The sequence below is a fragment of the Taeniopygia guttata genome, chromosome 3, assembly GCF_048771995.1.
Source record: "Taeniopygia guttata chromosome 3, bTaeGut7.mat, whole genome shotgun sequence".
Classification (NCBI taxonomy): Eukaryota; Metazoa; Chordata; class Aves; order Passeriformes; family Estrildidae; genus Taeniopygia; species Taeniopygia guttata.
The window spans coordinates 71,530,689-71,551,402 of record NC_133027.1 but is presented as its reverse complement, the minus strand read 5'-3'; the positions used below and the strand labels follow the sequence as shown (position 1 = coordinate 71,551,402).

The 20,714-nt window shown below is 41.5% G+C and overlaps 1 protein-coding gene across 4 annotated transcripts in view; it reads right to left on the bottom strand.

The window, feature by feature from the left end:
- PCNX2 (pecanex 2) overlaps window positions 1-20,714 on the bottom strand; it is a 150,946-nt gene that overhangs the window by 2,062 nt on the left and 128,170 nt on the right. For 3 of the 4 annotated variants that reach the window (XM_072927114.1, XM_030268277.4, XM_030268278.4), the window contains 6 exons: window positions 18,627-18,730; window positions 11,096-11,240; window positions 9,847-10,077; window positions 9,221-9,495; window positions 8,032-8,219; window positions 2,055-2,503 (listed from right to left, as the gene is read on the bottom strand). In XM_072927114.1, the coding sequence (XP_072783215.1) occupies window positions 2,055-2,503; window positions 8,032-8,219; window positions 9,221-9,495; window positions 9,847-10,077; window positions 11,096-11,240; window positions 18,627-18,730 (1,392 nt within the window). The remainder of the gene's footprint in view (window positions 1-2,054; window positions 2,504-8,031; window positions 8,220-9,220; window positions 9,496-9,846; window positions 10,078-11,095; window positions 11,241-18,626; window positions 18,731-20,714) is intronic. The other variant, XR_012055122.1, reaches the window with a different exon arrangement.

The following is a 20,714-nucleotide window of genomic DNA, read 5'->3' as shown; positions in this document are numbered from 1 at the left end:
CGTTAAGTGCAGTGCCACCCCACTGCAAGGAGTCCATTAGGATAAAAGCATTCCAGAACTTTGCTGTGTGAACATTGAAATTAAACGCTTCCTCTTTACCGCTTTCAATCAAACGGGCACCTGGACTCTGAGCAGTCACTTTGGCCAGGATTCACCTCATCTAAATTTCACCGTGTGGTCTTGCTGTGTCATTTAGGCTACCAATGGTTGGCAGAGAAATACAAGTTTCCCAGGGGAGAATTTCCTAATAATAGCTCCAAGGATGAAGTGGATGCAGGCCTCTTCACTGAAAACAGAAGCCTTAACAGCAACCTACTGAGACATCATGCCCAAATTTTAAATAGCTTAAAGTTTGACAAGGTGAATTCTACCATTAGTATCACAGACTGGCTGAGTTCTTGCAGATTAGGCCATAAACTCCTGAGAGTTGGAATTGTGCCTTCTCATTGGATATATTCAGCTGTATGTGAGGAAATATTAATACTTGTTACTGTAACAAAGTAGGATTGGACCCAGATGAGTAGCATTCAGCTGACTCCTGTTGAAGTTCACGGCAAAACTCTAGGGATCTGTACCACACATGGTGTTTTAGGGTTCAGAGTAAAATACACACAAGCTAAGGAGCTTTACACACTTGAGGTTTGGAGAACTCTTTGGAAACTAGGGAAGTTATACACAGTTCAGGAGCATAGTAACAGAAAATGCTTGGGACTTATATCTGCAGTCTTCCCCTGTCACCAGTTTGGTTTCCATTTTGATAGACCAAATGCAAAAGTCTGTCTAACTATGTTGTCTGATTGCAGTCACCCTTTACTTCTAGCCCATCTTCTCATTTTTCTGCTTTCTGGTGCTGAGGTCAATTTTCAAAATTCAGGCAGCAATGGATGGCAACCAAAGTTAAATAAATACATTTAAATAAACAATAAAACAGTAACTACAACGTGAATTGAATTTTTCAGGGAAGATAGGAATAAAACTGTGAGTATATTGGGAAGAAAGCTGGAAGTTTTTTGTGTGTAGTGTTTTACTCTTAAAAAATGCTTCATCATAGGGCATACTGGTTTCCTTTCGTAAACATTTAATGCAGGATTCCTTTGACTAACTTTCAGCAACAAGGTTTCAGGTCTTAGACTGAATTTCTGGTCAGAGGGAGGGACAGAACAAATGCACTCTTCAGGGGAAACCATTCCTTTTCTTACAGATAAAATAATTTTAAGTCCTGCTCATGCCTTAAGTTTTAGCTTTCATATTTTTGAGATTCTGCCTAGGTGTGTAGCTCTGAGCTTCATATTAAGTGCTACTAAGTTCTCTTCACAGAGTAGGTAGAAAAAACAATCCTTTTCCAGCTTGAAACCAAGGACAACTGTTAGAAGCTTCAGACCCAAAAAGTGGGGAACTGAAGAGAGCAGACAGGGAGGATGGAACTTCATAACCCGAAGCTGTAATTGGACAATTAACCCCAATATATAAATAGACCAAAAACTTATAAAAGTGTGAAACCTTGTGACCAGTCATCCATTTTGGGTCCATCTTGGGTGTAGCTCTGGCCTGGCTCTTGTACTGGCCAAGGTGTATCCTTTAAGGCCTTTTAATAAATACCTACTTTATTCTTTTAAGTCTGTCTAGTTTTTGTTCTAGGCTAGCCTCTCAAGGCGTCACTGCATAGGACTTAAAGCAGGCAAGGAAGGAGCTATTTAGTCTGCTGTGATGTCCACTCATCACCTGGCTGCAGAAACTGGAGACCTAAGTCCCTGTTTTGAGTGAAAGGAAAAGCAACTTTGCCCCCGTTTGTAAGTCCAGGTGTATGCATAACAGCCCCCCCCCCCCCCATCAGTTACTCACAAACACTCTCACAGACACACTAATACTAAACAGTCTCATTGTGATGCAGCAAAATCCCCCAAAAATACCAAAATCCCAACACTGTTTTGGAAAAAACTGTTCTCTGACCACTGAGAAGGAAGAAACCCAGTGGTGGTGAGGACAGTTGAGAACCAGACCGGCGAGTAGAACAGGACTCACACTCAGTACCGCTGTTCTAGCTTCAGCCTTACCCGAGCTGCCTGGCTCGCTGCTCTGGCAGATGGCCCCATGGCAATGTTCATACTGCTGGATGACTGCGTGTCACTCGTGTTGCCTCCGTCTGCAGCCGAGAGCCCAGAAATCACCAAAGCACTTGAAAAACTTCTCTTGCCGAACAGCAGGCTGAGAGTTGAGCTGGTGGAGGAGGCCAGGCTGGACCTGAGCATTGCTGCAGCTCGGTCCTGCACAGTCAACTGGCCAGCAACAGGAACAGCAGGGGACTGAGAAAACACAGATGTTGCTGAGTTGTGGAATGACAGCTGACTACTAGAAAGCCTTTGGGCAATTTCATGGGCAGATGTAGACGTTTGGATGAAAGGCTGCCGGCTTTCTACAATGGGTCCAGAGTGACTTGAAGCAGGGGGCCTTTGGTTTAAAGCACTGTGTGCCTGGACAGACTGACTCCTGGGTTTTCTCCTGCCTTCAAAAGAAAAATTAATATATTTAAGTAAGTGGCATTCTAATGAACTCCATGCTACTGACAGTGCCCCATGTGTACATATTACTGTTGGCATATTACCACTGGTCTTATTAGCATAAGAACTCCAGGAACAGCAAAAGTAATGAACTCCTAAACTTATGAATCTTTCTGTGTTTGCAACTACAGGTGTTCTGGGTTTTAGTCAAAATAGCTCTAGAAGTTGTGCAGAGTCAGAAGACAGGCAAATGAGAAGAGACCCCAAGCAAAACACTCTAATCACAGGCTCACAGCTATTCTGCTATGTAGGTTTAATCAGCCCAGTGAATGAGTGAGCATAGTGCTGCTGTAACTCTGCTCCCCTTTGACAAGCACACTAATGGAATGTTGAATATCAACCTTAAATGGCTTGGTATAATTAAATGCAACAATAAAAACAAAAACTTTATGTTAAAACAATGGTACATTTTAAAGAATTATTCCTGCATATGGGGAGAGAGAATTTGAAAATTCAGCCAAGTGGAAGAATACAGCATTCAGCCACAAAACAGTTTTTAAGATTAACAGTAAATTCTGAGTTTCAAGAGAGCCATTTACAGTACACCACAGACTTGAAAAAATGTCAATGCTTTTAGGTAGGATACAGTATTAGAGGTCTGAATGAGGCCCACATAAGACTCTTGTCCCTTTCTGGGTAGCATCTCAATGCAGCCATCACTGGCTACAGGAAGTAGATTAGATAAGCTATTCTGACATGCCTAGACAAATCCTTCCTATACAAATACATCCCCATATTTAACATTTCTATCAACACCTTCTGTCATTCAAGCAAACAATTTCTGTATTTCTTATGCTTGTGTATTTGAACAGCCACAGAATGAAAAATCAATCATAAAATACTGGCCAGTGAACCCACCAGTGGCCTGCTTGTACCCAGGCATTCTGCCATGAGTTGGTGTGTGCCACAGGCCCCAGCAGAGTTCACTGTCTGTAGACAGACTCTAGCCCAGGCATACACAGCAAATATCCAGTCACAAAAGTGCCTGCTTGGGTTTTTTTGCTCTCTAGGAAACTCCAAACATTAACACAAGCTGGCATTTTGGTTTCCTAGCTATAGCTGTAGGGTGAGGAGTTGATGCCAGGAAATCTGTTGAGAGCCATCAACACAGAAACAAGTTTTTTCTGGCAGGCATTTCCAGGCTGTTGGTAATTTTTTCTTTCTTTTTTTTTTTTTTTGGTTTTCCCCAATACATGAACTCCTCCAAATACTGAAATTTTGCTGGCATAAAGGAATATAAATCTCACACTATCTTCTAAAAACATGACTGCTGAATTCATGCAGATTCCAGCAATGCAGAATTTCATATCCAAGCCATTTACATCATATGGCTGAAAAATGATGTTTTACATCCACAGACCTACTTTTCAGAGGCTGGTATCATTATCCCTATTTTTCAAATGCTGAAGCAAAGAAAATTTAGGTAACTTGGCACAGAGTCAGATGATCAGAGCTGGGCTACAACCTAACTGGAGCTCTCTAAAACCTAGTTGGTCTGGCAAGTGTTGGACACTTTCACACATCATTTACAATGTATCTTTAGATCTACTTTTATACTCCAAACAATAAAAAATAATTTTTCTAAGTAATAAGAGCCCCAATATCTCTGCTGGAGAATGATGGGACAGACACACATGGCTCTTGGAAGCTCCTGGGCAATGCTCTGAAGCACAGGATGTGATTCTTGGGGTGGTCCTTGCAGAGGCAGGAGTTAGACTTCAATGGTCCTTGTAGGTCCCATGCGAGTCAGGATATTCTGTGACTCCATGGCCCCTGCATACTGCTCCGCCAGTGTCCCCTGTCCTCCAGGTGCTGTGAGGGGCGCCAGGCCTGGCTGCCGTGTCCGCGGCTGTGCGCGCATTTCGCCTCTGCAGGGATTCAGGTTCTTCAAACCCTGGGGTTCTGCTTAAGTGCTTTGGCTTCTACATCTGATGGTTATTTCAAGAGGTTACCTTTCTTAAATAAAAGGAAAGGACTGGAATTAAGAACAGAGGGGCTGTGGTGTGTTACTTTGCACCGTGGCTAACGTGGCCAAACATCTGTGATTTAAATTGTGAAGCTGTCCCCTGTCCAAAAGTATTCTATATTAATTCCAAATGCAGTGGCTGGAGCACTGGGCAGGAGACCACCCGCATCTATGCCTAAAAACTCTGTCCCTGAAAACACTTATTAAAACAAAGGCTGTTCTATAAACTGCATTATGAAATAAGGAAACTTTGGGGGAGAACCCCACATGTTTCCAGTGCTCCAGATTTTGGTCACACTTTTATATTGGGCTTTCATTGCATTCTGCAATTTTGCAGACTCAGTGGTACCAGGCTGCAAAACACAGTATGAAATATGAAGAAGTTAAATATGCTTGATGCGCAGATTATGAAGGCATTGCTATGATTATCTAGTCTGCTGTCCTATATAGCATGGGCCATAGAACTCCCCAGAATTAATTCCTGTGTGGTTTTATTAATTGCTGCTATAATTTTTAAAAATGTATCCAGCATCTCCAGTCATGGAAAATCCACATCAACCCTTAATCTTTTGTTTCAGTATTTATTTACTCTCTCAGTTTTGTTACATCCAAGTCTGCTGAGACTAATGCTCTTTAGTCACTTTCCATTGCCCAGGTAAACACTTACAGACTACAATCAAGTCATTTCTTACAATGCTAATTGCTGGAAAGCACTTTATCTTTCACCACAGGACATATTTCCCAGAATTTTGGTCATTTTTTGGCTCTTCTTTGAAGTGCTTCCAAACTAAAAATGTCTTTAAATTAGGGCACTAGGACTGCATGTGGCAGAACAATATTATGATTTTTAACAGGCATAGCATAAGTTCTTTTCCAGTCCTGTGGTATTGCCTTGATGTCCTGATACTTACTGAAGATCGAACGGAGCTTGTTTCCTAACCAGCTCTCTTAAAACCCTTCTTGAATGAGTAATTTGGTTTTGCTCAATTAAGCATATAGCTTTGATAGCCAGTCTTTCATGTTCTTTGTAGCTATTAGGATGGAAGGAACTGTTTCATTATCAGATCATAGAAATACATTATCTGTGTTTTTTCCTGAAATAAACCAGACATTTATTTTCTCATTTCTACATACTACATATTGGCAACTCTGCCTTTCTATACAGTGGCAGATCAAGACTACTGCTAAAATTTCTGTTGCTTCTAAATACTCTTTAAAAATAAACAGCCACAAGCTCACTTTCATCTTTTTGTCCCTAATGGCCCTAGCCAAAAATTCTTCTTGTTTCATTCTCTACAGTATCTTAGGAATGAATATGGATTTCCAGTTGCTACCATTTCCTTGGATTTGTTGTGCATGTCTTAACAAAAGCCAGACTGCTTTTCTTATCTAAGTGTGACTTCGTCTCCTGATTATGTTTTTCTGGGCACCCATCAATATGTTCTTTTAAACAACTCACAATTAACTTACTTTATTGTATGGTATGCTCAGGATCATTATATCACAATTAAGTTTGCTACTCTAATTACTGTTGTGTCAAGTTATGAGTATGCACATGGGGATTCCTCTAATCCTAGACACAATTAAAAGCTGCAGTTATATTATTCTTGCAATGTGATTTATATTCAGGGCAAGGTTTATTCCAGTCCTACCCATTATCTTTAATGATAGGTCTAAATGATCTAACAGGAAACAAACAAGTGTCAAACCTGTCCAGGTCCCTGCTTTAATTTATACAATGATACCACAAACATGTTGAAATGTAGAGTTGATTTGCTTTACATTATAAGTCCTCATCCCACATTGATAGATCTCAGTGACCCACTGGCAAACTTAGAATCCAAGAATGGTTTGGGTTGGAAGGGACCTTAGAGCTTGTCTAGTTCCAACCTGCCTGCTGTGGACAGGGGTAGCTATTACTAGATTAGGTTGCTAAAAGCCCCATCCAACCCAGCCTTGAATACTTGCCAGAATGGGGCATCTACAACTTCTCTGGGCAGCATGGTCCAGTGCCTCGCTGCCCTCACAAAACAGATTTTTTTCCTAATATCCAATTAAACCCCTAAACCCTCTTTCAGTTTGAAGCCATCCCCCCTTGTTCACTCCATGTTCTTGTAAAAAGTCACTTTCCATCTTGTGAACTCCCTTCAGGTACTGGAAAGTTGCAATTAGGTCACCCCAAAGCCTTCTCTTCTCCAGGTTGTACAAACCCAATTCTCTTTGCCTTTCCTCATATGTAATCATCCTAGCATCCCTTCTCTGGATCTGCTCCAACGAGTTTATGTCCTTCCTGTCCAGGGACCTCAGAGCTGGATGCACCACTGCAGGTGGGGTCTCACCAGAGCAGAGAGGCAGAATCCCCTCCCTGGCCCTGCTGGCCACACTGCTTTGGATGCAGCCCAGGACACATTTGGTTTCTGGCTGTGGGTGCCCATGACTGGGTCACATCCAGCCTCTCATCCACCAGCACCCCCAAGTCCTTCTCACAGGGCTGCTCTCCATCTCTTCATCCCTCAGCCTGTGTTGATACCAGGGATTCCCCTGACCCAAGTGCAGCACCATGCACTTGTGAAACTGCATGAGATTCCCATGAGCCACTTCTTGAGCTTGTGCAGGTCCCTCTGGATGGCATCCCATCCTTCAGGCGTGCCACCTGCACCACTCAGCTCAGTGTCATCTGCAAATTTGCTGAGGGTGAACTCGACCCCTTTGTCTATGTCATTAATGAAGATATGAAATAACAATGGTCCCAGTATGGACCCCCAAGGGACACTGCTTGTCACAGATGTCCATCAGGACTCTGGACCATTGACCACTACCCTCTGGATGTGACTGTCGAAACAATTGCTTATTCTTATCCTTATTACTTAACATACATTTCCTATGTAAAGGTCACTAGTTCCACCTTGTGAATATGTCTGAAGCACTTCTGAATCCATAATTTGAGAAGGGCTCAGCTGTTAGTTGACAGAATGATTGGCAACATTTAATTTTCTCTTGGTAACTGCTATATAGACATAAGAAGCTGTTTTCCATTTGTTTGTTCTCCACATGCCCTGATGAGCAGCCAAACCAATTCCTCAAATAAATTGCCACGGTCCTTCCAAGATAATTAAGATTTTTGCATGCTTTCTTTCTGCTGTTCTCAGCCAACAATGAGCAGAGGTTCACCATGGTACAGGCTCCCTGCATGGCATGTGTACACTCCCTCCTATCTGCATTTCTCATTCTGGCATTCTCAGTGGCACCTGCTAGGCCAAAAATTACCCATAATGGACTTTGACAGTAGAACCTTTGGTGAATCACTTTTGTGTTACACTCTCCCAGTAAATACCTGGAACAATATCGGGAAGCCATCTCTTACATGTTCTTGCTCACTAGGAGAGACTAACTACACTCTCTTTCTGAAATTAGTTTTCCACTGGATTTGAGGACTCCCCAAAGGCATCTGCCCATGGACCCCCCAGGAGAACTCTCCAGAGAAAGGCAAGTAAATTGTGCAAATACCTGCCCGCTGCTGGACCTCTTGAGATGAAGTTTGCAGCTGAGGGGTTCCATCCCTGGTGGGCTGTGAGCTACTGCTCTGGCTTGAATTCCCTGTGGAATTGTTGCTAGATGAAGACCCCCCGGCACTATCCACATCTTCAACATTGCCTCTCTCGTGGTGAGCTGCTGCATGGCAGTCTTTTCGCATTCTGTTTGCAGGAACACACACAGGGTCAGCCACTTGTTGCACATGAAAATTTGTATCACCACTGTTAGTTGCCCACAAAGAGTGTTCTCTCTCACACCACTGCAGGTCTTCTGACATTTTATGAGATGGCAGAGATGATGGTGTGATAAGCTTTCTTAGAACAAAATTGTATATGACACAAGACAATTGTATGTGACCCTTGTCTGTGTTTACTAGCTTTGGAATCCTGAAATATCTTAGGGCTCTTTATCTAATGTTACAGTGTCTCCCAAGATTAACTTCGGCATGAGGTAACCAAGTAGCAAAGAGGAATGGGCTGGAGAAAGCTCAGAAGGATGGGCTGCATGGTGGGAAACTAGCATGTTAAGCCATTAGATATAATATTGATATTTTAATGTAGGTCTTGGTATGCAAGCTGGCCCCCACTGTGTCTCCATGGTGCCCTGCCTTTCCTCAGCTACAGTGGCAACAGGGCAGGGAATGAGGCAAGGGAGCTATTGCTTCGTGAAAAGTACAAATAGGAGTGGGAGACACAGTGTCAGGGACTGATCATACATAGCTAGGGGAAGTCAGGCAGCTTTGGTGAACAGCAAGTACATTTTTAGGTGTGCTTTGGTCAAGAACAGTAACTTGGGGGTAGATATTTAACTGCCAAAACTTTGGAGCATAACTCGCCAAAATCCACCAGCACATTTACTCATGTTCAGCGTTACAGAAAAATACCCTTATTTCAATGGCATAAACAGTAAAATTCCATGGAATGAGGGAAGTGTCTGTAGTGCTGTGTGATTTGAATGACTCTTGTTGTACATGTAGAAAGATTTGTCATCAATGAGTTAATGGATTTTCTATTTGTAGCACTATTTTGTTATATTCTGAGTTACTTGCAATTAATTTTTTTACTCATAGATAACAATACAGAATTACTCTCTTTTAACAGAAAATACAGGGAAACTGAGACTGCAGGGTCTCTTATCAGCATAGCCAAAATTTAACACCTACCTTAACCACTTGGATTTGAACCACTTTTTAATGTTGTCCAAACTGACAGGTCCCCCCCAAATGTTCCTCAGTTGGCTGTGTGTCCCAAGGTACGAGGTAGTTAAGGGGGAAACATACATTGGATATCCCAGTGGCTGATCACATGAAGAATTAATTAAGTTCCGCAACACCTGTTTGTTGTTCTGGATGCTTCCTCTCTCCGGGTTCCGATTGCGTAAGAAAATCAGCTCCTGCTGCTGGCCAGCCCAAAGCCCTCTGACACACTCTTTGTTGACCTGCAGGTGGGTTAAAACATGCAGATCATGCAACAACATTTGCTACTCAAGATGCAGAACTACAGGATCTAAGCAGAACGGCAGTGGCTGAGCATGCAAACACATCATGATGTCTTTGCACCAACAGCTTTTTATGAACTTTTGCAGCTACTCCCTGGAAAAGCCTGGAATGTTATTTCAGAGACACAAATGTGGACAGCAAAATGAAAGTCAACTGAAGAGAGCTCTTTTGGCCTCCAGTTCCTACTTTAAAAACTACAATTAACTCCTCCTTTTGGCCACATTACTCAGAAATAGTACTAGTTACCACAGCCCTAAATTACTGCAATATTAGAAAGATGGCATATGTACCTTGATCACCTTGAAGCTCAGGTAGCTTTTGTGGAGCATGATAACTTTATATTCATCTGCTCCTTCATCTACCACGTGTCTGAGAGTCAGCAGCTCCTCCCGGTTGGACAGGACTGCGCTGCGCCAGGCTGGGTCCCCTTCATGGCAAATCACAACTTTTTCTTCAAAGGACTGGATTGCTTCGTACAAAACTGCTGGGTCCTCGTACTCATCCGGGCACGTGAACTGGTCCTGGTCATACAGGAAAAAGTACCGAACAGGTCAGGTACATTAATGAAAACATAAAAACAATTGACAGTAAACAAAATACTGGCTTCCAAACAGTCTTCAGCTGATCCCCTCCAAGTGACTTGACACTTGATAGAGAGTATCTTTTGTGAGCTTCATTTAACAGTGACACAGAAAGATACAATTTCAGTTTTATTGTAACCTGTTCTGATCTCACGACTACACTGGACAGAGGCACTTGGAGAACACCAGCTTATCGTTTTGGTTTTTTTTTTTTTTTTAATGGCGTGTGCAACTATGGGAGGCAGAGCTTTTGGGTGAGTTGGAGAGAGGTATCACCTAGGAGAGTCCACAGTTCTTGTAGAAATTCTTTTTTTTTTTTCATAAAACCCCACCAACTATAGCACAGACTGGGAATCCATCAGCAAATACCACAATACTGAAATTTCATCCAGCAGCACCACGGACAGCAATAACACCATAAAATTATTGTGCCAAAGAAGCAGATACAAATTCACAGCAGTTCAGTAACATCCAGAACAATTATAAATATTATTAATGATAAAAGCATATAATACTAAATCATAATGTGCCAGAGCAGGAACAAAATCAACTCCTAGCTACACAGAGCGTGACCTGAAATCAGCATAATCAATGTATTTCCCTTCAATTTAGAAAGCACCTTTATAGCATCCACACAAGTAAAATATGACAGGATTTTCTGCTTTCTTTTGATGAAAAATGCAGGGTCAAACTCTGCAAGGTGGTTTCAAATGGGCAGCTGGGGGGTTCAGAAAAGAAAATCAAGTGATTGCAAAATAAATAAATGCCAAACTCTTCCATCTTGGTAAAGGATGTTTCTTAGAATAAGGTGTCAAGTTCTCCATTTCCCTCTTTTTCCCTCTTCCCCCCCCCCCCCCCCCCTTCGGACAGTAGACAGTTGCTAAGGTATCCTGCATTTTCTAAAGAAAACAGACACAACAGTAAATGTTAAAAATAAATGCATAAATAAATGCCCTACCTGGTGTAGCTTCAGAGACATTCGGATTGCTGGGGCAACAACCTTATGCAACAGATCCATGTCTGCAAAGACCCACTCATCTTTGGCTGCTATCCGGAAGTCTCCTTTAAACAGTGCATGGAGCCCATAAAGAAAAGAGTCCAAGCTGTAAGAGAAAGGCAGCAGTCACTCCCAGAAGTCATTCCCATCTCTCCAAGCCAGACCTGTCAGTCACCAGCCTCGTGCTGACCTGTGCAGTGGCCTGTGACACTCTGGCCCAGGGCAAGTGCCTGTGGTGGGTGCAAAGCAGGGGTCACATCATGTTTCTTTGACAAAAAAAAAAAAAAAAAAACATTCCTTGAGAGAGGCAGTTTTCCTTCTGTGTGCTCTGTAAATGACTGGCCATGAGATGAATGGAATGAAGGATGTCCTCGGGATGGGTGACTGAGTCACAGGGTGCCTCATGCGCTGCTTCTCTGCAGCTGTGCCAAAGACCAGGTCAGAGTGCCACTTGCACTCCCTGTGCAGCCAGCAGAAGTTGCTTCCTTATTTGAAAGTTTACAGTCCTGTTAGCACTTCTCCTTGTAAATGAAAAATAGTAATAGGAATAAATACTTTCAGGAAGTCTAAGACTTTTCTCAAGACATTCAAACCTAAATGTGAAAATTAAAGCATATGTACCAAGAATACTATATTTCAGAACTGTTAGCAAACCAGGTGAGAGCAGGAATCAACCAACAGGTGCTTCCTACTCAAACAATGAGCCCTAAGGCAATACACACTGGCTTCTTTTTTCTAATGTAGGAAACTAGATGTAGGCAGTTCTGCCTGGCCTTGCACAATGGCTTACCTGGAGCTGAGATACAAGCACAAGTTAAAAGCTACAAAATCAGGTAGTTGTTAGAAAGTGGTTGTGCAAGGGCTTTGTGAAGGGAAACCATGAGCCTTCAGCTCTGATCTGCACCCTGAATTACAAGACTCTTATGCCACTGTCACTTGCATAATGCTTGTAGGTGACTGCTGTCCCAATGTTGCTCTAAAGAAGTGATCTCAAAATTGAGGAAAACAGAACCATCTATTAAAAACAGGCATATTTTGCAAAACCACAGGACATGGTTTCATCTACCTGCTAAGATTTTACTCACTCTTACAACAGTTGGTCTTTTAGATTGTAAAGACTCTGGGGAGAAGCTGTATTAAGATGTTAGTAGTTTTCACTACTGCTCAGCCTTTCTCTAGAGGACACATAATCTTTCCACATAATTGAGCTTTCTTAATTATTTTATAAAAAAGAAAAAAACTTTTCAATATATTCTCTTCTCAGAGAGAGGAAGAGACTGGGAGAATGCCTGGCCAGCTTCAGCTGAATGGCATTCTAATTTTGCTCTTGGTGGATAGCATGTCTTAGAAATTAAAGTGGAAATACACATGTTGTTACCAGAGAAACAGCTAGATACTAATTTTCTCCATGAAAGCATCATGTAATCAACTAAGCAGTGGGACCAAAACCAGCCAGAAAGGCAGGGCTACTGTCACTGCTGGGAAAATAAGGAGTACAGAGAAACTCTTATGAATTCTTAACCGATTTGCATTTATTAGTACTAAGTTATGTATTAAAACATGCCTGTGTGAGACAGGCACACTCAGATCTTCAAAACACTGATATCAGTGGGAGTTATTATGTGTCCTTAAGGACTGAGTCCTGGTCCCCACTGACTTTGAATCCATCTTCTTCACAGTTCAGAGAATGATAATATACTCCAACCCTGCTTAATAGCTAGGAAAGCCCTAGAATGAGCTACCTGGGAGGGTGGGGGGAGAATGGTGAGTGCAGCCAGCATGGTGAAATATATGACTATCACCCCCTTTGAAAAGGCTACACATCAGGAAGACTCCTTTCACTTGCTCACCTACCAGACAACATCAGCATACACAACTGAATCCCTGCCTGGAAAAAAAAAAATATCTGTACCTAAATATTTTTCCCAAGAAGAAATTTTAAAAGCTACCTTGAACTCTGCATCTAATGATGATCTGTAAGTATAGCTTTGCCCCACATAATGCCCCCTGTATTTGCTCTGAAAAGTTGGCTGGGACAAAGGGAGGAGTAGGCAGGAGAGAGAACTGGTTTGTACATCTTGGGAGGCTCTCAGAGTCAAATCTGAACACCAGAGCAGAAAGAGAGTTTGCATTCACATGGAAGTGCCCTAGGGGCATCAGCACCAGCTAAACAGGCTGCTGTGAACTGCAGGATGTGCTGAAGGCACGGCCAGGACTAGGACAGCCACGAAAACTGCAGCCAAGCATCAGTAGAGGGAGCGGGAGGAAGCACGTACAGCTCTCCCTGGGCTTAGGGGAGGCTCATCCATTTGTCATCCCTCTGCACAATAAGTTCTCTAACCCAGGGGATTTTTAAGAACAAACATGACTGCTACAAGGAGCAAATCAGTGGTGGCAGTAGTTGTGAGAGGCTGAGAGTCAATTATTTTATGTATTGTATTTTCCACCAGAGCGGTCTGGAGGAGATTGCTGTATTCACAAAACCATGGGCATCTTTTATTCTCCTGACAGTTGTAATGAGGCTTTTGGGTACATTCTGCCTATAATGTGACACTATCTCAAGCCATTACTTCTGTAACATGCAGCCTCCTTAATCCATATAAGATACAGCTCTCGTTATTCTTCCCATTGTTATGCTCTCTCCTGAAGACACTAATGAGATTATTACAAAGCTGTAAAAGTCAACCACTTTGATCTCAGGCCTGACTCTCATCCACTTTGATCTCAGGCCTCACTCAAGGTTGTTGCTATTTTCTTGGCCCACTTTTAACATACCTCAATTAGTAATCTGCTGTAGTTACAGGCTGCTTCAAAATATTTTAAAAACATGTTAAGGTAAAATTACATGTCAAAGAAACAACATTAATCTGTAAGAGACATAACTACGGTATCTGGCAACATTTCCAACCCTCTGAGCTAACAACCTGAAGAGCTGCTGTCACAACTGCAAGCTATTTTAGAACAAGACCGGTAGGTGCGTGGGAACCGTCAGCCCCTGGAAGGTGCAGAAAAGAGGGGATTAAGTAGAGCCACAAACACCAGAGGGAGGGCAACAGTGCCAAAGCAAATACTCCCTCCTACTGCACTCCTTACGCTGCTCCGACAGCTGAAACTAAAAACGTTTAGTGCCAGCCTGAAAACAGTATGGATGCAGACTAATGAGCTGGTGAGTATCTCTGTGTGTATTTTGCATCTGCAGACCTTTTCCAGTGTCAGCTGCAGGTTTATTTAAGGAATAAAGGAAAGGGCATGTGTTTGAGCTAGTAATGACCTGAATGTCATAGTTCACCTGAAATATTTTCAGTGGTAGCCCTTCTAATTGGATATTTTGGATGACAGTAGTTGTGAGCTGAGTCAAACTTTTCTGTCCTGCTCAGCTCTGGCAGACATCAAGCTGCACTGTCTGCTTGGACTCCCACCACCAGTGCAGCACCCTGTGGTGCCATGGTCCATGCCCTCTATGTCTTCCCCTCCCCTCAGCTGCTGGGCAGTGCAGTGGGGTGACCAGGTGGGAAGGGGCAAGTGGGACCAGCTTCTTCCCTGGGTTTCTAAGTGAGCAGCAGCTCCTCCAGGCAGAGGCCTTCTCTGGAATGACCTTTTGTCCAAACTGAGCTTGGGAAAACTGAGCAGCCAATCTTGGTAGTGTTGGAAGTATCTGATGAGAGATGCTTTATTGAGAAATTTTTGTATTTTTCCAAATCTGAAATTTTTACTAAATATTTCTTTACTAGTATCTTTAGTGGCTGAATAGAATTATTCTGTAATTTTTTAACAAATACACAACTAAACATATCACCCACATTTGAATAAATTAATGGTAATGTCATGTCATTCTTCAAATTGCATTTTGTGCAGGATGCCTCCTAATGACAGTTTAAAAGAGCAAGTGATTTGCATTGCAATGTTCTGCCTCCTTAATGAATGCATTTATTATGTAATCTAGCGTTAATGTTAGGTTTCTACTGACATTTACATGAACAGGTACAGTGAATAATTATTTACATACATTATATAAGAGCATTTAAAATCTTGGTTTACACAGTGACATTTGCTGATTAATAGATTAGACAAAATCATGTGTAAATGAGTGCAAATTGATAGTTTGCATACACAATGTAAACTTGACTCTCAACTCTGTAGTGCACAGCCCACGGTAACATTACCTTTGCTCCACTGCACAGCAGTTCGATGATTGTCACTCCTCCAAGACACAGCAAGGACTAGATTTAGTCCAGAGGAAGTTTCCTACTACCTGCATAGTCACCTCTGAGAATGAAACATGAACTGCAGAGCACAGCAGATTCTTGGCTGGTTTGCTTCCACTAAACATCTGAAATGCTTAATACAGTGAGAAGAGTATGATGCCTACTTGGCATCATACTTACATTTCCAAACTCATCCCAAAAGCTCTAGCAATGTTGTACACAAGATGGTCCACAGAGAGAATTAATAGAAAGTCCCGAGATGACGTTCAAGGTAAATTCTCAGTGCTTACCAGAGAAATCTAAATCCGTATTTTTGTAATCCAGCAGTTGAACGTGACAAAACATGTTAGGAGCCCTGACCTCTGACAAAATGAGCCACACCCCAACAGCCAGAGTTATGGAATGGCCTGGGAAGAAGGGACCTTAAAGATCATCTAGTTCCAACCTCATACATGTGGTACATCTCCCTCTCATGCACACATCTGGCTGTGGGACTGCCTGCTCTGGCCATTCCTGAGAAAACTAAAACCCTCTTCAACACCACTAGGCTCTGAAAGATCCCTGAAATATCATGGCACCTTTTCAAAGAAAAGGACTGTGAAGCACCACTCAAGTAAACATTCCTCCCACTTCTGAGGACCTCAAGTACCTCTGTTCCATGTGACTGAATGCAGACCTGCAGCAGTCTGAGAGCTGGGGGCAAGGACCAGCAGAACACTCGAGATTGCCCTGGGTGAGAGCTGCTGTGCTCTGCCAAACACACAGAGAGAGGAGTGCCTGAAGACAATTCTCGTGAGCATCTCCTTCTGGCCTCATCAGCATTGCACATGTTGGACAAAGTCTCCTCCCCCTGGCATGCTTCTTGTATAATGGTATTCCTATTGCAGTCTCACTGACCAACTGCTCATTTGTGTTTAAACAAGTTGTGCAGATCCGTCTGATGCAATAAACACTGTTAGTAGGGTGCCCTTCATGCTCAAGTGAATGTATTTGGGGGATTTCTGTTGATAAAGGTCTTGATATCAGGGGGGTATCCACCTTGCTCCTTAGTTAATGATTTCTACTAAATTGGTTTTGTCAGTTAAAATATATATGTTCTGAAAGACAAGAAGAAATGTCATTTACCAAGCTAAAGTCATGTTTTGTAGCTGCAGCAATTTATAACTTCAGCTGTGCTACTCAGATTCCTTTTCTATTTCTCCAGATCCTTCTGACTGTGGAAATGCATTAAAGGTAATTTAGCCAGGTGGGGAAGTGACATAGTTTTTCCACCGTGAAACTTTTCCAGGGAAAGCTTTTGTGAAGTAGCATTGGAAAAGATACCGACAGAAGCTTCCACTTAGTCCCTTTCATGTCGCAAAATACATTTAAAAAATACAATTATTTGATACTGCCCTGGAGCACTTGCTTTAAAAAAAGAAAACCAGGGCTTAATTGAAGATTATATAGAACAGGTTAAAAAAAAAGGGACAGAGCTGTGCACCTCAGATGGCTACCCCAGTTTTTGCCTTTCTGCAGACCTTCCCTCCCCAAGAAAAGTATTTTTAAATATGAAGAGTCCACTTATCAAAAGAGAGGAAGTAATTCAGTTCATTGCTATTTGTCAGATTTTGAAAAGACATGATATAGCTGACTCTTGAAATTATTATTAAAATCTTTACAGAGCACTATACAAATAATTATGCTCAACAGTCATACTTTCCATGTTCAGCTTTGGAAAGTCTCTGATAACATTATCCTTTTGCATTACCTACTAACCAGGTAAGCCAGTACAAATAGGGGACATTGTTATTGTATCTGTACTAGAGCCAAAGCATTGTAATGAAGATTTTAAGATCCAGTAGAAAGTACATGCAATGTGATGACAGTTTTAGGAAGCTTTTGTGTTACTGTCAGATGAATTCCTAATATGGTTGTGACCTATCTATTGCAGGCACAGATCAAAAATCACTTTAATCTTTTCTCGAACAAATATCATAAATGCACATAAACTTTCCCATAATGCCCCCAAACTCTAAAATTTGGATCATCAAAAAAAAAAAAAAATAGGACAATTTAAAAAATACCAATGACTTACCTACCTAACATCACACTAACTTGAATGAATAGAAATTAAGGGAGAGGAAATGCAGCCCAGAAGAAAACTACTACAGGAAGGGAATGTGCAAAGACTAGTAGAAAAGAGATGACAAAAGCCACTTTAGAAAGCAGAAATCAGCAGTACAACAAGAAATAAGCCACATGAGCCACAAACATTTTGCATGGAAGACATAAAACAAAATGTTATAAATGTTTCAACAGATAGCAAAGCTAGAATGAATATTTTAAAAGACTGTTTTAACAAAATGCATTCAAAATCACAAATACTGTCTCTGTTTGCTTGTTAGTAAGACAAATCCTGTCTAAGGAGCATGTTGATAGAGGTCTAGGTAGCTTTGCTCACCATTCTGTGCCAACACAGCAAGGTCACTTAGAAGCTGTATTTATTCAGCTTCTCCATTGTTACTAAACTCCTGTGCACACAGAGGGTTCAAATAAATCTAATAAACCCCTAAAATTCTGTGGGAAGTTAAACTCCATTAAAATAATCATTATTTCATTAATAAAATGCCTCATCTGTAGCACAGTGTAAATTATACTGTATAAAACCCAAACAACTCAGAACTCTCAGTGAAAATGGAAGAATCCCTAATGAAAATATAAGATGAAGAGCATATTTAGAAACAATATCAATGAAGCATATTTTAATTAACCAGATTTCTTAGGAAGAAGTGTTTAGAATGAATGAACAAATGAGCAAAGTAGAGTGAGAACAGACAAAGCTGCAGCCTCAGGAGATGAGAGGTTCTCCCTTCCTTAGTTGCCAGAATGAAGTGGCACAATGAACAGGAATACGCCCCTGAGGAATACAGAGAAGAACTCTTATTCATTTATTTTTATTTAGCTAACTACAACTCAGATGACAGCAGTTTCTTCCTCTCCTGTAGATTTCTTCCTTCTACTCGAATGCCAGAGGAAGAACAGCATTCCAGTAGCCAGGCATGAGTGAACACAAGCAATAACCACTGGTACCCATTCTTTCAATCACAAATTCTGCTTTGCCCTATAAAATAATTAGTTATTTTAGCCAACCACAAAGAAAAAGAGGACCAGGAATGACAGAAAACATTTTATGGAGGAATGAGATTTTACCTTGACCTAATCTTCTCTTGAGATCCCACATCAAGTGAAAAAGGACAAACAGGTCTTTGTTTTAACACGAGGAAAAAGGGATTCCTGAAGATTACCTGATGGCCATATTGTGAGATGCAGTTCCCAAAGCTCTCCGGCCCAGTATGCACAAGGCAAAGGAAAGTGTCACTAGAGGAGAGTCCTCATCGCTGTCCAGGTGCTACAAAGTTTTAAGATTAGCACGTTACTCTAAGTGCAAACATCAAACAAATAGTGACATTCATAATATCTGCATGTACCTGGACCTGCACAGCAAAACATTCTTTGCAATTAAACAGAACAAGAAGGAAGACCATCACCATCAGAGGATTTTTGCAAAATGCAAGCTTGTTTTGCCCACTGGCTGGAAACGGAACATTTCATTCTCAGGTAGTGAGATCCCAAAGGAAAGAAAGGAGCTTTGGTGGTGGTGATGTTTTATTGTTGGATTATTGTTTGCTTCCACGCCTCCCAGATCTGACATTCTAAACTGAAGGAGGTTCCTCATTGCAATTGGAGACAGCAAAAACCCTTTTCATGTAACACAATTTCTGTGCAACCTTACCACAGATTTTAGAAGTAGAGTACCTTTGGAAAAGTTTGGAGGCACACACTTTCAGTAAATAACAATACCTATCTAAATGGTTGATGACGCTGACTGCCCATTTTAACAAGCACTCAGAATATTGCATTTATGTTTATTAGCTCAGAAGAGGTTTTTAAACAAAATTTTCACAAAGAAAACTTTGCTACCATGCAGGAGAAAAAAACTGGAACAACCCCTCATGCATGTTAATCTTCAGGAGATACATGCATCCATGCAATGAGTGATTTCTTACAGCTTTCTTTGACTCCAAAACTGAAGACAATTATAACGGAGAAATGTAGCTCCTTTTATAAAATATATTGATTTTCTGAGTTATGCATAGAGTGAACTTGGGGGTTTATATCCCACCTTCTACATGAACTGTGCTTCTCTATAATCAATGAATTAAAAAACAAAGGTAAAATATGTAACAAAAAGATAAATGTACGTGTGTGTGGCACCAGTGCAGGCATTAATTTGCCTTTTGAAGCCTAACTTACATATTTCAAGCCTATTGGCATCCCTAACTCTATTATTGAATTTGAAAATCTAAGGCAGAGAACGAGGGGAAAGGTATCAATTAACAGCAGCTTTCCCCACACCATGCAATTCTTTGTGCATCAGACCTCGGGAGCTGAGACATGGAGACGAGACAGAAAAGGAGTGAAGTATTCCCAGTAGGAGGACATGGTGTTTTGGAAAGGGCTCAGAAGACAATTCAATGAAAACAATATCAATATAATGATATGCAGGGAAATTGGTGGAATGGTACTCAGCATCAGAGACATGAGAAGGACCAAAGTGGAGCAGAAATATTTGGTGATGTTACACCAGGTAAGGTCAGCAATGGGATGTGCAGTCTGTGATCCTGAGTGGAAAAATGCACAAATACAGCACATCGTGGCCAGGAAAGAGACACTTCTCCACTTTTGCTACTATCAGCAATAATCAGAAAATTAGATGGAGGCAATATGCTTATTTGAAACAGTACTCTCCCTCTGGGCTATTTTGAGTATTCCATGGAAATACAGTAGTGCATTTCTGACAAACAACTGCTGACCATCAGTAATCTTAGTGGCTCAGAGCATGCAAATGCACAGCTGCACATCTGCCCTTGACCTTCCAGAGCTGTAGTGGTTGCACACGGTTCTGTGGTGTGGCTCATCTTTGAGTCACGAGCTGCCAGAGGTGACCTGTGCCAGGAGGGAGTGTGCCATGCACTCCCCTACCATCCTGCAACTGCACACAAGTATAAGCAAATTTCTGAAAAGGATACACAGACATCACAGACATTTGGCAAGTGTACCAATCATTGGCAACACTGAAGGAACTGTAATGCTCTGATGACATTCTCTGAATGGAACCTGCTCTAGCAGTACTTCTGTGAACACTTGATATATCTGTGCTTTCTAGAGCTGATGAAATTAACATTGTTGGAAATTTGCACAGTAAAGAACTGGTTCCATATTCAAAATTTGATGCTCCTTAAAACTCCAGTTTTTGCACACAGGTAGTTTCCAAAATGTTTTTTCCATTCCAGAAAACCTGTTTTCCTTTTACATTAAAGCTAAAAGCTTAT